This window comes from Cyrtonyx montezumae, unplaced genomic scaffold (genome assembly GCF_038088225.1).
Source record: "Cyrtonyx montezumae isolate F1298 unplaced genomic scaffold, pur_monq_1.0 scaffold_32, whole genome shotgun sequence".
Taxonomy (NCBI): Eukaryota; Metazoa; Chordata; class Aves; order Galliformes; family Odontophoridae; genus Cyrtonyx; species Cyrtonyx montezumae.
The window spans coordinates 3905002-3926129 of record NW_027072037.1 but is presented as its reverse complement, the minus strand read 5'-3'; the positions used below and the strand labels follow the sequence as shown (position 1 = coordinate 3926129).

At 48.9% G+C, this 21128-nt stretch overlaps 1 protein-coding gene across 1 annotated transcript; it reads right to left on the bottom strand.

Annotated features, from left to right (window-relative positions):
- Positions 1–9404: 9404 nt before the first annotated feature.
- Positions 9405–11240, bottom strand: LOC136053863 (zinc finger protein 260-like). The gene has a single exon (XM_065744816.1). The coding sequence runs from the start codon at positions 11238–11240 to the stop codon at positions 9405–9407; it is 1836 nt and encodes a 611-aa protein (XP_065600888.1).
- Positions 11241–21128: the final 9888 nt, after the last annotated feature.

Here is a 21128-nt window from a genome sequence, read left to right as displayed (position 1 = left end):
GACAGACTTTAGTGGAGTTTGTGGTGATAGGACACAGGGAAATGCTTTCAGACTAAAAGAGGGGGGTTGTAGATAAGGAAAAAGGGTTGTCTGCAGTGAGGGTGGTGAGGCACTGCAACAGATTGACCAGAGATGTGGAAGCCCTATCCCTGCAGATGGTCAAGGCAGGCTGGACCGGGCTGTGAGCAACCTGACTGAGCTGAGAACATCTCTGTTTGCAGAGGAGTTGGATTAGATGACCTTGAAAGATGCTTTTCCATCTCTAAGGTTTCTGTAGTTCTGTGAATGTGGAGAGCAAGAGTGCTAGCAGGATCCCTTTTCCATTAAATGTCTTCAGGCAAAATAAAGGGTGAAACCAAGGACTGCCCTGAGCAGGTGAGGTGAGAGACTGGTACCCCTTGTTTTCTGTGAGCAGTAGAGGACTTCCAACCCGTGTGTCTTCCTGTAGCTGGAGGTGGAGATGGCAGCTCTGTGTTTGGATAGCACTAAGCCATCTGTGACCCTCACTGTTAAGAGATAGCGACACCTACTTGTGTTTCAGTCTTTGATCACACTAAGAGAGGCAAGGTCTTGTCTCTCTCTGCATTTCTTAGCCTACTTTATGTGTTCTCCAGCCCTTGAAAGGGCTCTCATCCTGCTCTAGCAGGGATTTCCATCCCTGGGCTGGAAACCAGAGAGTAGGGGAGCATCCTGCTCCAGGCTTCACTCTTGGGGTTACTGACAAAGTAGTTGGGTCTGATGGAGCAGGACAGATGACCCTGAACTGCCTGGTTGTCTGCTTCTGTCACTAAGGCCTGTCACTTTGGGGAAACTCCTGTATAGCTTTAAGGAAAACAGCATTCTGCCATACAGACTGGCTGTCTTTAGCCCTAAACATGTCAAATGGATCCAGTGGGGGAAAGAAAATTAAAAAAAGGTGACACTTGAGAGGATCCTAAAAATTATACTGCTGCTTCCGTTCTGCTGTACTGGGCTTGGCTGCTCGTGTGTGTCCTGGTAGTGACAGCAGGCACATGTCCCCCACTGCTATTTGTCCTTTTCTCCTCCAGACTGCCTCCTTGAGGTGTACGGTGGGTGTCAGGGCTTCTGAAAGTGAGCAGTGCTTTGGGGTGTCCCGCTTTCAGAAGGCCCTGAGGCTCCAGAGGGCAAAGGATGAGAGGGCTGTTTTGGAGGCGAAACCCAAAACCAATTGTGGGGTCTGAACTGTTACCTCCAGCTATGCACATCAGCCACTTCCAGGTTTTCCTGGTGCTTGTGCTGCTTTCTGGCTGCAAATGCCATATAACTGCATAGAAGGAGGAACAGCAAACAGTGCAGCTGAGCAAGGGTGCAGCCTTCAGCCAGCAGCACCCACCTCCCAGAAGAGGGTGCTGTCAGGCAGAAAATGGCAAGTGCTAGGAAGGTGTTGTGCAGCTGGAGCTGTGGAGTTGTTTGTTAACTCTTTCCGTTGCACTGCGGCCCTGCTCCTCCAGCACAGCACTGCTCTGGTGCTCTTTGTTCATTCAGAGGTTGAAAATGCTGCCTAGGCCCGGGTATTGATGCGAGAAGAAAGCCCTGGAAATAGGGCATGTTGTGGTTTATCTTTAGGGGAGCACACGGCAGTGAAGTCGGCACCGCTCCTGTCCCCATCAGCTCATGGAGCAGAGGGGAATCTGCCTGATTAAAGGCAATTAATTCACAACAGGGATTGCTGTAGCATCGTGGGCAGCCCCTGAGATCAGCGGGCTCTCAGGTACGATGTGGCTTAGTTTTAGGCAGGAATTGTGAAGTGGGAGCCCGTTCTGTGTGACCATTTTGCTCTTCTGGTGGATGGGACCTTGGGGAGGGCAGTGCAGCCCACACCTTGCAAAAAACCCTTTGGTCAAACATGCTGAAGGGGAAGGGCTCGTCCTGGCAGAGGCAGATCCTACAGGTGTACTTTGGAAATTCAGCTTCAACCTTTCCGATTCTTATCTTGGCTGTGACCCGTGGTTCACCCCCTGCACCAGATCGGCAGAGTTAAGTATTTATAAGCGGGCACTGCTGATTCTCAATCTGACTCCGCATCGCTCTGCTGCTCTCATTTCCATGTTCCTATCTGAGCTGATCAGGTAACGCTCTGCTTTCTGCTGTAATCTGCAGCTCTTCTCTGTGAGAGGGTGGGAGAGCAACGCTCATTCATTTCATGAAGCTGTAGGAAAGGAAGAGCTCTGACAAAGCTGGTCGGTCCTCTCTAAGCTGTAATTTCACAGAATGATTACAGTTGGAAGAGACCTCTTAAGATCACAAAGTCCTCCCTCAGCCCACCCCCACCGTGCTCACTGACCATGTCCCCAAGTGCCACATCTCCTCATTCATTGAGCACCTCCAGGGATGGTGACCCCACCACCTCAGCAGATGTACAGATGAGCAGGAGTCATGTTCCCCCCCCTTTGCCATCTGTCCCCACTGCCATCAGGAGCCCCTCGGTAATTTTCCAAATCCCACAACCCCATCTGCAGAAATACAGTGGCGAAAAGGAAAGCCCACAATTGATTTTTCTGCCTCTTGTAGGAAATCAGATATGAAATAATAAATATATATGATATCCTTCAGGCAAAATCCTGCTAGCCACTAATGCCTACAGATTAATTGTACTAATCCAGCATGATCAAGGGGAGATGGTTGGCTACTTGGCACTATTTTGGTCTCTCGCTTATGAAATTCCATCTCCGTGTTTGAAAGAAGTCTTTACATAACCGTAATCACTCAGATAAGAAAAGGACTAAACTGTCCCAAAACATTTTATCTTCTGCACAGATGCTGCCTATGAATTTTGACATGATTAAATAACATGGAAACATAATATTTTGTTCTGAATAACAAATGTCCCTGTGTAGGAGGGAAGGAGTGTGACTTGAATGGGTTTTGGAGGAAAGAGAAGTGGGGATTGATGGTGCTGATGGCTGAACGGTCTGGCAATTCACAGTTACCATTTCATGTACAGAAACCTCGGTCTCAGACCTACTGCGGGATGAGGATGTTGGTGTCCTGCTTCTCACAGGGTGCTCCTGCCCCAAGCTCAACGCTCATTTATTCATCTCTTTGGGTCACCCCATTGGGTCATCCCATTTGTCCGTGCCATTGCATAGTCCCATTTATTCATCCCATGGGGTCATCCCTTTTGCCTGTGCCATTGGTTAGTCCCATTTGTTCATCCCTTTTGTTCATCCCATTTGGTCATTGCGTTTGTCCATCTCATTTATTCATCCCATTGAGTCATCCCACTTGGTTATCCCATTTGTTCATTCCAATTAGTCATCCCACTAGGTCACCACGTGTGGTCATCCCATTTGGGATGGAGTTGAAGAGCTCTGAGCCATGGCTTTGTTTAACCCAGGTTTTTATTACAATGATAGAAACTGGTTATCTGCAAATACAGAGAAAACACAGTAAAAGTCAAGGAGAATTAGGTGACTCATAGCTGGAGGATCCTACTCAGCAAAATTGTGCTGGTGTGTGGTTTTAAAAGGAGGGACAGTTGCAAAATGTAGATATTTTGCTTTTTAAAAAGGAACCCAGTGAAGAACAGTAAGTAACATCAGGTCATACGTGATATTTCTGTGAGTGGCCACAACTACTTCTAGTTCTATCACCTCCTACGCAGTCACCTTCTGCCTACCAATACTTAATAACAAAGTCTCACCCTAGACTGGACATGTAAGTAGGGCAGATAATTCCCTTTCTATACTTTGATTTTATTTATATAGTCACCTGATTTACGCAAACTGGGTCATCCACCTCAGGTGTTTACATCTATGCTATAGACACCTGAATTCAGGGGATATACAGGCAGCCCCAGCAGCCTGTGGAGCACCTACAAGCACTGGGATAATAGATAACATAGATAGTTCAAAATAGATACAGCTCCCTGTTCTTACTTGATACTGGGAACATCTGCAGGTGAGATTAAGAATTCACCTGCACTCACAGCAGTCAGACTTGAGCATTAGGTTGGATATTAGGAACAATTTCTTCTCAGAAGGAGTGGTGATGCAGTGGGACAGGCTGCCCAGGGAGGGGGTGGGGTCACTGTCACTGGAGGTATTCCAGAACTGTGGGGATGTGGCACTGAGGGATGTGGTCAGTGGGTGCGGTGGGAGTGGGTTGGGGTTGGACTTGGTGATCTCAGAGATCTTTTTCAACCTCCTTGATTCTGTGACTTCTCCAGGAGCCACAGCTCTGCCGCTGTGCTGTAAGGACATGGTCTGTTACTCATTGCTCATAAAGCCTCAGGTGGAAAAGCACTCATCTAATCAGGGCATTTTTGCCCTGTGATGTACATTGCCTCTTCCAGATCATCTCCATCTCCAATTTGTTTATATGCAATGGGATTGTTAGCAAGACATCATGTGAGTTAGGAAAAAGGCAACTCTTTTCTTCTCTTACTTCATTCTAGAGAGAAAATCCCTGAATAAGAGATAGTGATACAGCCAGGCTCTGGGACTGAGCATGGCCACCAGCTCCCTGTCTCATAGCTTGCAGAAATAGGGCAGAGCTTTGCAAAAATTACTGAAGCAAGAACATCTTGCACAAAAACAAACCACCACCACCAACAAACACAACAGAAAACCAGGCTTAAAAGGATAGAAAGCTTTTAGGAAACTACAGTCTTTCACCGTGGTCTGTTTCCCAGTGAATGATTTAATTCCCTGCCTCTCATGTGCTTATTTAGTGTGCTGTGATCATGGTCTGTTCTCTGTCCTCTTATTTATGGATAATAAATTTACCGCCAGTGCAACAGAAATGCTGGATTAAAGGAGTTAAAATGTTGAGAGAAACCTTCAAGATCAAACAGATCTACTAGGGAGGAGAAAAAAGACATCAGAAAAAAAGAAAAAAGAGCAAAATTAAATTGGTCCTTAATTGTTGCAGCTGTCTCTTATGCTCTCCCAGTGGCCATGTGGATTCTGTAGATGGGCTGGCCCGATTTCTGCAAGGTGGTAGCACACAGAGCCTTCTTTCAGCTTGTGCCATCGCTTCGTGGTGTTGGAGTACTTTGCCACATGATTCTTAGTAGTATGCGGGCTGATCCCCTCCCCGTGCTGTGTGAAGAACACAGTCCAGAGAAGGGCTGCAAAGATGCTCAGTCCATGGCAGGAGTTGGGACTGGGTGGGCTTTAAGGTCCCTTCCAACCCAACCATTCCATGATTCCATATAATTTGCTGAGGAGGTAGCAGAGCTCAGTTCTGTGTCCTCTCCCAGACGTCGCGTAGGGGTCTCCAACTCCACCCAATGAGTCCAAGAAAATTGTTTTCTGGATGTGGCTGTGAGTCTTACTGCAAGCCCCCAGCTCCTGCAGTTATCATGCCTGTGGGTTAGCTTATGGGTAGGACCAGTAGTGATGATGGTGCAGAACTCACAGTGGAAACTGTTTTCTGCCAGTCTGGGTCACACTGCAGGTCCTGGAGCTTTTGGTGGCTGTTGAATGTGCTCTAATTCAGGGTGATGGAAAACCAAAGCCGTGTCTTCAAAGCAGATGGTGATGTTCTTGGGCACCTGAGCACCATTTTCTCCACTCTCACATCTTTACCTGGAACTCTTCACCTGAGCAGAGCTGGGGCTGGGGATGAATTCCAGGAAAGGATAGGATAAGACTATCAAGCAATAGGAACAGGTATATGGTCTTGGGTATTTCAAGCATACATTGTTTTATGGACAGGAGGAAGGTCTCACAGAGGTCAGTTTAGCCCTACTTGTGTTCTTGAGATACAGCTGCCTACAGAGTGAGCAAAGGGAGGCTGATCTGTGACTATTCCCATCCATCCCATCCTAGATTTGCTTTTGTTTTCAGACTAATGCTGACCCTAGAAAAGGAGATCATGGATTCTTCCATGACCTGATTCAGAAAGCTTGTGGGTGGGGACTTCTCATCGTCTCCATACCTGCTTTGGTGCTTTGATACAGACCTCTCAGTGTCTCCTTGTTCCAGCACAAGAAACCTCTTTTGAGGGAGGAGTTGTGCTTTTGGTCAGGGAGCGGAGATGGTGGCTCCAGATGGGCCTTGGCTGTGGGCAGTTCAGTTTGATAACACAGTCCCATGTGGCAGCACCTGGCTGCCCCACTCTGTGCCTGGATGGGACGAGAGGTGGCCAAGGTGTCGATGGGAAGTAAATATTATAGAATCATAGAATCATTAAGGTTGGAAAAGACCATTAAGACCATCCAGTCCAACCATCAGCCCATCACCACCATGCCCAATGACCATGCCCTCATGGAGGCTGTTTGCTTTGTGAGCAGAGAAGGGATTTGTGGAAATTTGTAATGCTGAATGTCCTGTTGCTCTCTCAGTTTTCACTCTGATCCTTTTCCTCTTCTCAGTCCCTGTTAGCGGGGGACACCACACTTCCTGCAGCCTGAGATTCTTGAGGAAGTTCTCACGGGAACCATCATATCCTCAAAAGACAAGTAAACATCCCAGGATACTTATGTCCATGCTGTTGTTTGCTCTGGCCCAAAAGACCCTCTCATTCCCACCACATCATAACATGCTGAGCACCAATCGACTTCTGTGCATCCCATCAAAGCACGAAATACACACACTAATGGAAGTGCTCTCCATCTCAGCCTGTCTCCATCTCTTCTCCAGGCAGGCTGCAGTCAAGGAGATGCTGAGATGATACGCACAGATAGTGAGTCACTGTAAAGTTCAGAAAGTTCTTGATGCTGAATTCCTCCTAAAAACCACATTAAAAATGTACATGGATAGAAAAATAGTAGCGAGTATCTCAGGACAAGATTTCCTGTCCCACTGTGCAACACTGGAAAAGTTCTTTATATCAGAGCTTGGATCTCTTGTCAATTAACACAACTGTGATCTCACTCTTCTGGCTTCAGCCTGGCCACAGTGGCAAAATCACAGCTTGTGAGTATCCTTTTCACGTGGTGATTGAGATTGCTCAGTGAATAAGCATTCACAAATGTGGTTTTCTGCATAAAATCCTTGGAGAATGAGGCAGTGATTTGGATTTTAAGCAGTTTATTATTATCCAGGAGCTCTTTTAATGAGTTCAGGGAGAAGAGAATGAAGTTGATTTGGCATTGTCCAATAATAAATCCGTTTTCCCTCAAAGAGCTTTAATTCTTCCATGGACTTGATCCAAGCACCCAACATGACAGTGAGCAGTAGACACTAGGCCTGGCAATCCAAACTGTCTGCAAGGCATGTGTTTGGATAGATCCTTTGAGGAATCTATACTGTCATGTCCCTACAATGGGCAGATCCATTGTACAGTGGTTCAATGGTCAGCATAGCCCAGAGGGCTTTTCATCAACCATATCCATCTGGTTATCACTTTTCCATGTCTTGCTCTGGCATTTTTACCTTTTGCATTGTGGGTAGTAGCATGGTTCTCTTGGTGATAGCTGATGAAATGAAAACCACAAACAGAAAACAGGTTTTCCTTTGTTCTTTACTTACTTAATTTATTGAGAAAATAATACAAACTATCAGGCCTGATTTTCCCCAGAAATTAGAACACCTAGAATGGTGCAAGATCCAGGAATGTCCAGGAAGGCTTCTGACACTGATTCACTTCTTTGTCTTTATCAAAGGCCTCAACAGTATGACTGGCAAGCCCCCCATACCACTTCCATTACATTTACAGCGTCATGCTAGACTAATAAAAAGGAAATCAATTAATTTATCTGGTGATCACTTTCTTCTCGCTGAAGAGCTCTCCTCTACCTCTGCCCCTCAGCAGGCCCAAAAGATGTTTTGCTTTGCTAGCTGGCTTAGCTGTGTTCTTCCCAAGGAGCATATATTTCCAGCCCTGCTCTGGTGGGTGCACCTACCCACCATAAGGCCCAGATCCATTGTCATAACAAGGGTGACCACAGACCCCCTAAGGACCCCTGCAAGTGTTGCTTTCCCTGGTATATCTTCCTTTTCTGACCAGAAATAAATCTTCACCAGGCCAGAGGTAGTTGAGGAGAAACTTGGCTACAGTTGACCATTTAGATAGACAGAGTCAGAAGCTGGCTTACTCAGAGGCTGTCAGAGCTTGTTTTCTCTTTTGAAATCATGTCCTCTGCATGACTGAACACTCTAAACACTAAAGTTACTCTGTGCTTTTGGGATTTGGCAGCTGTACTCAAAGTTGGCCTTGAGTCACCACAACAGAGCACCTCAACACAGTGGTGTCCAAGCAGTTGGGAAAGGCAAAGTTCAAGCACCATTTGTCCTGTTCCCTTTCCAACTTCACACCTCCATTTTCCTTTCTGGAAGCAGTTGTTCCAGAGCAGACAACCAACAGTTTGGGTCTGAAGTGTCACAGCAGATAGTTTCCCAAGTCGTGTTCTTGATTTTCAGTGCTTTCAAGGGGATGCCATCTGCAACACACCCTGGGAGAAGAAGGAAGTATGTGCCTTAGGAATGAGTAATGGGCTTCTCTACCTGCATAAAACCAGAGGCAGAGATACTACCTCACCATGGAATATTCTTCTGTTCCCTTGTACTCTACATATTACAGCAACACAACACACCCTAGTAAGTGTTTTCAATCTATCAGTGCCCATGTGGCCAGGTTGCAGGGCTGCAAAGACATCCTGGGGAGTGGCTCATAAGATCTGTGGGCTCACTCTACTTTTCTGCTTTATCAGGGACTTTCCAGATGCAAAGAACACTATGGTAAGGGAATCAGAATGATTTGAATTGGAAGGGACCCTTAAAGGTCATCCAGTCCAACTTCCCTGCAATGAACAGGGACACCTACAGCTATGTCAGGGTGCTCACCACCTCAAACAAAATCATTGGCAGTGAGCAATAAAAACTCTTAAACTGACCAGACTTTGGAGTAGCTGCACAGTCCGCATTACACCAGGGAAAGGAAGGGAAAGCATCCCAACAGGGAAATATTTTCCAGTGTTCTAGCCTATAAAGTCTGAAGACCTGTTCAACTACTCCTGCTGCTTGACTTGAATTCCCGAAATACTGCCCAGTAAAATCAATATCCTACCACGAGCTTTACAGTGGCAGTCAGAGAAGCAGGCAGCTGAGAAGCAGCTTTCTCAGGAGTACCAGGATATAGTAGAAATGAATCCCTCCCAGCAATCCTGGCCACACATTGCCCACACAAAACATTGTTGGCCTCCACCATTTTGGCTGGCTTAAGAGGCACGAGAATCCCATTACCAGTGGTGCCAAGGGCTCATCTCTTCACCTCTAAGTGCTCTGAACAGTTGGGTTCTCCAGCCCGATCCCACAGCTGGGAGCAAAGGATACACTGAGGGTTGTCCCAGAAAGCAATAGGATGGGACCAGTTTCCATCAGTGCTTTGCCCTCCCAAACCTCACCCAACCCATACACATCAGTTTGTCTCCAACTCCATTTCCCAAAGAATTTTCCTTCAGGAGCGGGAACCAGATCCTCTCAGCTCTCCACTCATCACGGGGTCCAGTGCTCTCCGCTTGGCTCACCACCAGACCTTGTGTCCTCCCCACATTTTGTGTTGGGGACAGTTCCCTCCCGCGCATGGATTTTCTGGTGCCTCCTCAGATACTTCTTCAGCCGGTAGCGCTTCCCACAGACCCCACACTTGTAGGCCCCACCTCGAGAGTGGAGCAGCTGGTGTTTAATGAGATGACGCTTCTGGGGGAAGCATTTCCCACACTTGGTGCACTTGCAAGGCCCCATGCGGACGTGGATTGTTTGGTGCCGGTAGAGATTGGCCTTCTGGTTGAAGGTCTTCTCGCACTCAGGGCACTGGTAGGGCTCCTCCTTGGTGTGAATCCTCTCATGCCGAACCAGGTTGGAGCGCTGGGTGAAGCTCTTCCCACATTCAGTGCATTTGAAAGGCTCGCTCACATGGGCTCGCTGGTGCCGGACCAGTTTGCGGTTCATGCGGAAGCTCTCCCCACACTCGCTGCACTTGTAGGGCCCCTCACTCGTGTGGATCTTCTGGTGTCTGGTCAGGTTTGACTTCTGATTGAAACTCTTCCCACACTCGGGACAGGGGAATATTCGTTTGCCTTTGGGAGCTTGTTTTGTTGAGACATCTTTCTTAGATGTGGATTTCTCCTGGTTCTCCAGTCTCCTCTCTTTGTTGGGTTGACTGCACTTCTGCTTCTTCCTTGGGCTCTGGCTCTCCTGCTGGTCACTCTCCACACCGGCTTTCTCATTAATCTGGATCCTTTGGGTGGCACTCAGATTTGGCTTCTGACCACGGTAAATCTCACACTTGGTGCATTCCTGTGGCTCTTCCTTCACATGAAGCACCCTGTTACCTGCTATGGGAGCTTTTTGGTCATGCTGCCCATCAGAATCTCCTTCTTTTTTAACCTGTCTTCTCCGTAAAACCATCAGTGAGAGCTCTGGTTCAAAGAGCTTTCCATAGTTCGGGTTTTCTTGTGGTTCTTCCTTGATGTGAAGTTTCTGGCAGGCTATTGCAGTAATGTTTTCTGTGTCATAGGTGGGTGATCCTGGTTCCTCTTTCATTTGGATTTTCCAATGAGGACTTTTTGGATCATCTGGGTTTTTAGATAGGACTGCACCCCCTTCATTAAACACACACTCCAACACATTGTCTTCTGACTTAAAGGCAATTTCCTCTTTAATCTGTATGACCTGGGAAGACGCATCTTCAGTGTGCCCCTTGAGTGGCTTTTGCTTAGCGTGGTTCCTCTGGTGGACATTGAAATACCGCTTGGTGCTCAAGCTCTTCCCGCACTCGGTGCATATGAAAGGCCCTCCACGAAGGTGGATCTTCTGATGGGCCAACAGCGTGGCACTCTGCCCAAAGCATCTGCTGCACTCGGGGCACTTGAAGGGCTTCTCCCTCTTATGGACCTCCTTGTGGGCCGTGAGCGTCCCCTTCTTCACAAAGCTCTTCCCGCACTCGCTGCAGGCGAACGGCCTCTTCTCCGTGTGCGTCCGCATGTGGATGTTGAAGTAGATCTTTGTGCTCAGCCTCTTGCCGCAGTGGGCGCAGACGTAGGGCCCACCCTTGGTGTGGGTCTTCCGGTGGGCCGCCAGGCATATCTCCAGGCGGAAGGAGCGCCCGCACTGCCCGCAGCAGAAGGGCCTCTCCCCGGTGTGGATGCTCTGGTGGCTGTTGAGGTGGCCCCGGGTGGTGAAACGGCGCCCGCATTCCCCACATGTGAAGAGCTCCTCCGCCGCGTGGATGCGTTGGTGCCTCTTCAGGTTGCCCTTCTTGCTGAAGGACTTGCCACACTCCTGGCACACGTGTGCCTTCACCGCCACGTGCTTCACCACGGCCTTCATGGCAGCGGTGCCCTGCGCGATGGGGCTGCCAAAGGGCCACGATGTTGTGGGGATGGAGTGTCAGGGAGGATACAGAAACCATCAGGACACACACATTGAGGTGTGCTATGATGGACGTGCTTTATTTCCCATAAGGGAAAGGCCAGCAAAGTGTGTGTGGTCTTCCTCATTCCTCAGCCTCCTTTCACTGAGCTGTAGAAGTGGTGTTTGTAACTCCATCTCCTGCCTTCTCTGATCTCCTGCAGAGATTGGCATTCCTGGAGATTGCCAGACTGAAAAAATAAAGGAAAAATTAAGGCATTATTTCTTCTTCACCACCAGCTTTGTTCAGTACAGAAACACAATGGGTGGCACCTCAGCTGCTCCTGAACTCGGGACTCCATCCTTTCACCAAGACTTAGAAGGAAATACCTTAATAATGTAATGCAGTTTGCACTACTGCAATGCAACTGTTGTATTTTCTCCCCCAAACCCCTGAACAAAACAAACTTGGCACCACCTGCAAAACAAGCTGAGCTGCTTTGGGCTGACAGACCTCCATGTGCAGGGGAAATTGGGTCAGTGATGCCTTCAGTGTCCATCTGGAGAAGTGGGATGCAGAAAGCTAAAGTGACTGTCTCCTTCAGAGAGGGGTCAGTATGCTGTGGGGTCTGGGTCCTATGTGTTTCCATTAGGAAAAAGGAAGGGCTCACAGATGTGAGCAGCATCTCCTCTCAAGACTGTGAATTTCAGCTGGGAAAAGATCAAGAAAGATTGAGGGAAGGAATATTGTTGCTGGAGGTGACTATTAACAAAGCCACATGGCTGGCCAAAATTATACTGGATGTGCAGCTGCCAAACCCAGCAGTAATGGGGTGGCTGCCATCAAGGACATGAGTTGCCAGTGAGACCTCCCCTGGAGCTCTGGCTGGCAAGATGGGTCACTGGAGAGCTGGCCACCAAAGCACAGGGATTCAGGGATGTAATGTGGATCAAGAGGTTTAATGGGAGTTTGGACGAATGGACATCCCAACACAACAGTGGTGAGGAGATCGTAGCTGAATGCTCCTCAGAGGAAATGCTCAGAGTGGTAAATGAAGAGGGACAGCTATTTCAGAGGGCATTTATAATGAGGAAAGCTATTTCAGATTTAGTCCCCTTCGGCAAACTCACCTGGATCCCCACTGATGTCTGGAGATCCACCACTGAAGCACAGTGGTGCTCCTGTCCAAGCTGCCATAATGGGACTGAAGAACCGATGGAAAAAGTAAAATATATTAAAAAAGCAACTGCCTACAATCTTTTCTAGGCTGAGGAGAGACAAAATGTACACACTTGGAACAGGACATGGGTCTAGAGCTTGACAGTGGAGGTGGAAGCTCCTGCGGGGTGGGGAGTTGATATCTGACCCTACTAAAGGCTTTAATGATCAGGGAAAGCCTCAGCACTGGCCAGGCTGCACAGAGGGCTCCGAAAAGTTCCAAAGCACATTGTTACCCAGAAAGTCCATTCAGCCCCTGGGCAGGCAGCAGAGTCAGCCTCTGGCCACCATCCGCTGGGAAACCCGCAGCAGCGCTTCGCTGGGTCTCGTTACCTCTGGATTTTGGCAAAAAAAAGCAGCACATCCCAATAGGTGTTTTAGAAGAAATCCCTGTCTGCTTTCTTCCTTTCTCTTTATTTCCAAGCATCCAGATCCCACCGATCCAAATCCCGCCCTTCCTTCCAGCACAGCAATCAAACATCCCAGCGAGAGCCCGTTTGCCTATTTTATCCTACCCGGACACGTGGAGGTGAGCTGTCCGAAAAGCACCTTACCTGGGCGAGCCGTCAGGCCGGGGCTGGCATCATCCCTCTCCCCGGGGGCAACCAGGGCACAGCGTGCTGCTGCCTCCACGCATCCGAAAGGAAATCTGCGGGCAGCGCAGAGAGAGCTACCGGAGGAAGGGTGAACAAAGGCGGAGAGCAAAGGGAGGAGATGCCGACGGGTGGGATTCCCACGGGTGGGATTCCCGCACGTGAGCCCCGCTGCTGGCTGCAGCACTGGGGGGGAAGGAGGGGAGCTGCCCCCGATGCAGCGGGGAGCAGAGGGCTGTTGCTCCGCGCTGCCTGCTGGGGGTTGTAGTTCTTGCCCTTTTGCGGTCAGGATGCGGCTGCTTTGGAGTGAAAGCGCTTGCTTTGTGTGAGGGAGGATGGATTTATTGGAGTGGTGCTCTGTCCGCAGCAGCTCGCAGCCCCTCGGATGGATGCTCGTGCCTTGAGAGCAGCATAGCAGCCCTCGTGTTGCTCAGTGAAACACAAATTGTGCAGGTGATGTGTGGTGCAGCAACACAGAAATCACTGCAGTGTCACCAGATGGGCTCCTGAGAGCAAGATATTCTTAACTTTTAGAAGTAAGCGTACAAGAGTGATAGTGGTGGGTTGTACTAGAAGGGCTTAAAGGTGTTTTCCAACCTTAACAATTCTATGACTCTGTGATTCTGTAATACTTAACCTGAGGAATCTTCCTGAAGCTTAGGGGTGATCTAACAAAACAATGAAACAAAATGTAAGGATATCAAAGAAGGAATCTGTATCAGGACAGATTTTAACGTAACACTTAGTTGCACAAAAAATATTTTTAATTATAGCAATAATTTTTACGAAGAAATGATGTTCATCTTAGATCTGCACATTTCAAATGGATATATATCAACAGCAGTTGGGAGTTGGCAATTGCTTCTCCTGTCTCAGAAACTGACAGTTGGACTTGGGGATCTTCCCAACCTAAATGATTTAGCAGTGAAGAGCACCACCTGGGAGAGGCTGAGGTTCAGCAAGAGCTCAGAGAAATCACTCAGCCCTTCCTGGATCTGCCTGGCAGTGGGGTTTTGAGGGTCAGCAGGAAGCTCTGTCTTAAGCACAAGGCTGCTCTTTGATTTAGGGAAGCTGAGGCAGGGGAAGTGAAGTTTTACGTTGCAGGGCCCCTGGAGTTCAGAAGCTGTCTACACACTGTATGTGCCTTGGTTAGAGTATGCTCACGTGTTTTCTACCACAGCACAAACCACCATCATCAAGTTTGCCTTACTCGGGTCTTCTGTTTTGATGCATGAGGTTGTACCACAGCAGGTCCTAGGCAGGACAGAAGGCTACAGGTGTGTTGCAGCAAGACCCCTGGCAGGCAGGACTGTTTAGGCAACATTCCCCCTTTCCCATCCTTCCCACTACCATAACACATTCCCCCTAGCCTTGCCTTTCAATGGGACCACGCTCTTTGGATGGTGCCAGCCCATAAACCAACCTCACGTTGGCATGCCCTAGCTCATGCTGTCAAAAAATGGACTCTCTTCATACTCATTCCTCAAAGGACTTCACGGCTGAAGTCTCTGGAGCATGTTTAGGGTCCAGAAATTCCTCTTCCTATGCCCAGTTTGGAAATAGGGACCTCCTAGTCTGAATGAAATCTCTGCTACCCCACAGTGACCCATTTTGGAGGTGAAGCTGCACCATTGGCTGCGGTGACTGCCTCTGCTACTTGCCACTAGATGCCAGTGGAAGCACTTCCCAGCCCGCTCCTGCCTAGGGGGATCTCACACTTCTGACAATTTGATTTGTTCTGTTGTGTTTCCCAAAAGCTAACCTTTCACTTTTGATTTAATAAGACCTCCTTGCTTTTGGGAATTTGGGTAACACATGTAAAATATATATGTGTCTTTTGTGTATCTTCTCCCTCTCTCTTTTTCACTCTTGTCACGGTGTTGTCCGTGACAGTGACCCAAAGGAAACCGAGAAGGGAGAGGGGAGAGAAAAAGAAACTGCGTCAGTGGCCGCGCGGCCGCCCGAGCAGAGCCGCGCTCCGGGAGGGGGAGGGGGAAACGGCGGGAAGAGATGGGTCTACAAGAAAACAACGGCACGATCTGAGAAGGAACGGTAACTTTACTAAATCTAATAAAATTGAACAATTGAAAGAGAGAGAAAAATTTCCAAACCAAAAGCTATGAGCTTACGCTAAGGAGGACCCGCAGGGGAAGCACACGTGCTGAACCTCCACGGCAGCCCAGAGCAACGCGCCCAGACCGAGCGCCGCCTGCATCCGGTGCGGAGCTCCGCCCCTCCCCTCTGCTGCTCCCCCAGCATTAACTCCTTCACTGCTGCATGATGCTCTGATGTGGAATACCGGCATCAAAACCACAAAACCACAACATTCCACCCCTTATTCCACATCATCACATCATGCTTAACACACATCTATACATAACCAAACAGTAATAACATGAGTTACATAGAAACATATATATATATACATACATACCCACGTAATTACAGACTGCATTCCCCCAGCATCAAATTCCCTTGTGGGACACACTGGACGTCCCCATTTTTATCCATTACCCACCAGGTGCACCCAGGTCCCTGCGCAAAAACGGTTCCACGGAGGGGTTTGCCCTTTCCAGAGGCTGGAAGGACCCACACCGCTTTTCCCAACATGCTCCTCACATGTACCACAGGGACCTTATCTCCCTCTATGGTCTGTAGGGAGCCGGACTGTGTAGGACCCTCTCGGTTGACTGATCCCCTAGTGTTGACCAGCCAGGTGGCTTCTGCCAGATGCTTCTCCCAGTGCTTGAATGTCCCACCACCCATTGCTCTCAACGTGGTTTTTAACAACCCGTTGTAGCGCTCGATCTTACCAGCAGCTGGTGCATGGTAGGGGATATGGTAGATCCATTCAATGCCGTGTTCTTTGGCCCAGATATCCACAAGAGAATTTTTGAAATGAGTCCCATTATCGGACTCAATTCTCTCTGGAGTGCCATGTCTCCATAGGACTTGTCTCTCGAGCCCTAAGATGGTGTTTCGGGCGGTAGCATGGGGTACTGCGTATGTCTCAAGCCACCCAGTGGTCGCCTCCACCATGGTGAGCACGTAACGCTTACCATCGCGAGTTCGTGGCAAGGTGATATAATCAACCTGCCACGCCTCCCCATATTTATACTTTTCCCATCGCCCTTCCTGCCAGAGGGGTTTCATCCTCTTGGCCTGTTTAATTATGGCACATGTGTCACAGTCATGGATAACCTGTGCAACGGCATCCATAGTTAAGTCCACCCCTCGGTCTCTAGCCCACTTATAGGTCGCATCCCTTCCTTGATGGCCAGAGGTCTCATGGGCCCACCGAGCTAAAAACAGCTCTCCTTTGTTCTGCCAGTCCAAATCGATCTGAGACACCTCAATTCTGGCAGCTCGATCTACCTGATGGTTATTTTTCTGCTCTTCAGTAGCTCGATTCTTGGGCACATGAGCATCTACATGGCGCACCTTTACACCCAACCTTTTTGTTCGGGCAGCAATGTCTTTCCACAGTTCAGCAGCCCAAATAGGTTTACCCTTCCGTTGCCAGTTGTCCTGTTCCCACTGCTGCAACCAACCCCATAAAGCATTTGCCACCATCCAAGAGTCAGTATAAAGATATAGCACGGGCCACCTCTCCCGTTCAGCCACATCTAAGGCCAGCTGGACAGCCTTTACCTCCGCAAATTGGCTTGACTCTCCTTCTCCTTCGGTGGCCTCTGCAACTCGTCGTGTGGGGCTCCACACAGCAGCCTTCCATCTGCGATGCTTCCCAACAATACGACACGATCCATCAGTGAAGAGGGCATACGTCTTTTCATTCTCTAGTAGTTCGTTATATGGTGGGGCCTCTTTAGCACGTGGTATCTCCTCTGATGGGGATGTTCCAAATTTCTTGCCTTCAGGCCAGTCCATGATCACCTCCAGGATTCCTGGACGGTTGAGGTTCCCCATCCGAGCTCGCTGTGTAATCAGTGCAATCCACTTACTCCAGGTGGCATCGGTAGCATGATGGGTGGGGGGAACCTTTCCTTTGAACATCCAATTCAGCACTGGCAGTCGAGGTGCCAGGAGGAGCTGTGTCTCAGTACCAATTACTTCAGAGGCAGCCCGAACCCCCTCGTATGCGGCCAAAATCTCCTTCTCAGTTGGAGTGTAGCACTCCTCTGAACCCCTGTACGCTCTGCTCCAAAATCCAAGGGGTCGGCCTCGGGTCTCCCCAGAGGCTCTTTGCCACAGACTCCAAGTGGGACCTTTCTCTCCAGCAGCAGTGTAGAGGATGTTTTTCACATCCTGTCCCAACCGAACTGGCCCCAGGGCCACGGCACGGGCTATCTCCTGCTTGATTTGCTCAAAGGCCTGCTGCTGTTCAGGACCCCATGCAAAATTATTCTTTTTCCGAGTCACTTGATAGAGGGGGCTTACTATGAGGCTGTAGTTTGGGATGTGCATCCTCCAAAAACCTACTACACCCAGAAAAGACTGTGTCTCTTTCTTGCTAGTGGGTGGTGACATACTGGTGATTTTGTCAATCACATCTCCTGGAATGTGACGACGTCCATCTTGCCATTTTACTCCTAGGAATTGAATTTCTTGGGCAGGTCCCTTCACTTTGTTCTGTTTAATAGCAAAACCAGCACCCAGAAGAATTTGGATTATTTGCTCTCCTTTTTTAAAAACTTCCTCTGCTGTATCACCCCACACAACAATGTCATCGATGTACTGGAGGTGCTCAGGTGCCCCACCCTGTTCCAGTGTGGTTTGAATCAGCCCATGGCAGATGGTTGGGCTGTGTTTCCACCCCTGGGGCAAACGGTTCCAGGTGTACTGAACGCCCCTCCAGGTGAAAGCAAACTGTGGTCTGCACTCTGTGGCCAAAGGAATAGAAAAGAATGCATTGGCAATGTCTATAGTGGCATACCACTTGGCTGCTTTTGACTCCAGTTCATACTGCAGCTCCAACATATCTGGCACAGCAGCACTCAGTGGGGGTGTGACTTCATTCAGGCCACGGTAATCTACCGTCAGCCTCCATTCTCCACTGGCTTTACGCACCGGCCATATGGGGCTGTTAAAAGGTGAGTGAGTCTTGCTGATCACTCCCTGGCTCTCTAGCTGACGGATCAAGTTATGAATGGGGAGCAAGGAATCCCTGTTGGTGCGGTACTGCCGTCTGTGCACTGTTTTTGTAGCGATAGGTACCTGCTGCTCTTTCACTTTCAGTACCCCCACAACAGACGGATCTTCTGACAGGCCAGGTAAAACAGACAGCTGCTGAATGTTGTCTGCATCTACAGCAGCTATTCCAAAAGCCCATCGGTACCCCTTGGGATCCTTGAAATGTCCCCTTCTGAGATAGTCAATACCAAGTATGCATGGAGCCCCCTGTCCAGTCACTATGGGATGCTTCTGCCAGGTTTTACCGGTGAGGCTTATTTCTGCCTCCAACACAGACAGTTCCTGAGAACCCCCAGTCACTCCAGAAATATGAATCAATTCTGTCCCTTTATAACTCGAGGGCATCAGAGTGCACTGTGCACCAGTGTCCACCAGTGCCTTATATCTTTGTGGCTCTAATGTGCCAGGCCATCTAATCCACACAGTCCAATACACTCTGTTATCCCTTTCCCTCCCCTGGCTGAGGGCAGGGCCCCTCTATTGGTTACCTGCAGTGACGGGAGCAATTTCATTGGTGGCTGATCTCTGCTGTAGTTCTCTCACCCGTGCTCGCAGTACAGGAGTGGGTTTTTTATGCCACTTCCTCATGTCCTCTCCGTTTTCTCGTAAGAAGCTCCACATGGCCACACGTGACATGATGTTACTGCCGTCATTTGCTCGTGCAGAGGGGCGGTTGCCTTTAGTGGCCGAGACTTTCAACAGTTTGATAAATTGCTTCATCAGATTCTTTGCGTCATGCTCGTCTTCATCAGGTGTTTCCAATACTGACACAGGTTCATCCCTATTCATCAGTAATGACAGTTCGTCCAGTATAGTTTTCTTTATCTCACCTACTTCTTCTGCTACTATAGCTGCAATGGAAGCACGTGATGGTGGAAACTGTTGTTCAAAGTTTTGGAGAGTAATAGTCAATTCATAAACTGGGAGTCTTCTGTCTTGACCCTCGAATCTATGGAACATTGCTACCAGTGTACTTGCGTACCTCTCTGGTGCTGTTTTTGAGAGCTTGCGATATACATCAGGTGTGCACCTTACTCTATCAGGATCACGGTCCTGGTGTGGATTGTTAGGGACGAAATTGGGATCATACAGCATCTCTACTACGGCTGTTTCTCTCAAAAATTGGATGCCTTTCTCCACGGTGTTCCATCTTTCCACCTTAGGCTCCAGATCATCTTTGTAAGGGTATCTATCCTTTACAGCCACTAGGACTCGTTCCCAGAGGGTAGCGACTCCATTCAGACATCTGCCAATTCCTCTGTCGATAGCTGGGTCTCGGGCAATGCTTGCCAGTTGGCGGGCTTCGCTGCCATCTAGGGACACGCTGCTGGCACCGCTGTCCCAACACCGCAGCAACCAGGTGACAATAGATTCACCCGAGCGCCGTACAAACTCCTTTCTTGAACCTTGGATTTCAGTCATCTTTAGGGGCCGACGAGTAGTGGTAACAGTGACTCCATCATCATCGCTGTCTTCTCCATGTCTCTCACTTTTCTTAGTGGCCTTTTTAGGTGGTGGTGGTGGTGGTGGTGCTGAGGAGGGCCCCTCGCCTGGATCTTCCTTTTTTTTCTCTGCTTCTTCTTTCCGTTCTAGGCGCGAGGACGGCCGTGTCCATTTCTGGCCTTCCACAGGGGCAACCGACACTGATACCGGTGCTTCCTGTGATTGGTCAGGTCTAACTTGGAGGTTTTCATTTTTGCTTTGGACCTTGGTTTGGAAACCATTTCTCTCCAGAATATCAATTATGGCTCGATAAGCACAAGCCAGACCCCAAACAATACATTCCTTCTCAGACCGTCCTGAGTCACATGACTCCTTACCTAAACACTCACTGAATTTCTCAGGGTCCCACAGGTGCTCAAGATCAAAATTGCATAACACCGGGGGTCCCCACGCTTCTAATTTCTTTCCTAATTTTTTCCACCTTCCCTGCCATTCAACACTCTCTGGTTTTGAGGAAGGCTTCCTCCATATGATATAAATTGCCAAGAGAGCATTCAGGAAAATAGATAACACAGTTGTCAGGTTGACATCCTGAATATAGGTAAAGACCTGAAAAGAGTAACTGGAAACCATTCCAAATGCCGCATAATCTGTCACATTAGCCAGGGTGTCTAGGCAGGAGGCATGTAACCCCCTCAGCACACTAAAGTAGCTGTATATCCACATTACTCCGGTGCTGAACGCGAGGAGCTTTAAAAGACGCCAGCATGCTATAAGGTACATGAAAAACCTTAGTCCACTCTGCACCAGATTTACAATGGAGTGCCAATACTGCACTGCCCGCATTCTCCACCAATAATTGTCACGGTGTTGTCCGTGACAGTGACCCAAAGGAAACCGAGAAGGGAGAGGGGAGAGAAAAAGAAACTGCGTCAGTGGCCGCGCGGCCGCCCGAGCAGAGCCGCGCTCCGGGAGGGGGAGGGGGAAACGGCGGGAAGAGATGGGTCTACAAGAAAACAACGGCACGATCTGAGAAGGAACGGTAACTTTACTAAATCTAATAAAATTGAACAATTGAAAGAGAGAGAAAAATTTCCAAACCAAAAGCTATGAGCTTACGCTAAGGAGGACCCGCAGGGGAAGCACACGTGCTGAACCTCCACGGCAGCCCAGAGCAACGCGCCCAGACCGAGCGCCGCCTGCATCCGGTGCGGAGCTCCGCCCCTCCCCTCTGCTGCTCCCCCAGCATTAACTCCTTAACTGCTGCATGATGCTCTGATGTGGAATACCGGCATCAAAACCACAAAACCACAACAACTCTCTGTTTATTAAATGTATGTATATACACGTGTAGCTGCTGTTTAGATAGAAACTCCTTCTCAGTGTCTCCACAGACAAGGATTTCACCCTCATGCTCCTTTCCTCAACTCCCTGTCAAATACCCAACTCAGACTCTTCACC

Coding starts and splice junctions, on each gene's coding strand:
- LOC136053863 (XM_065744816.1), bottom strand. CDS start 11,240: ATGAAGGCCGTGGTGAAGCACGTGGCGGTGAAGGCACACGTGTGCCAG.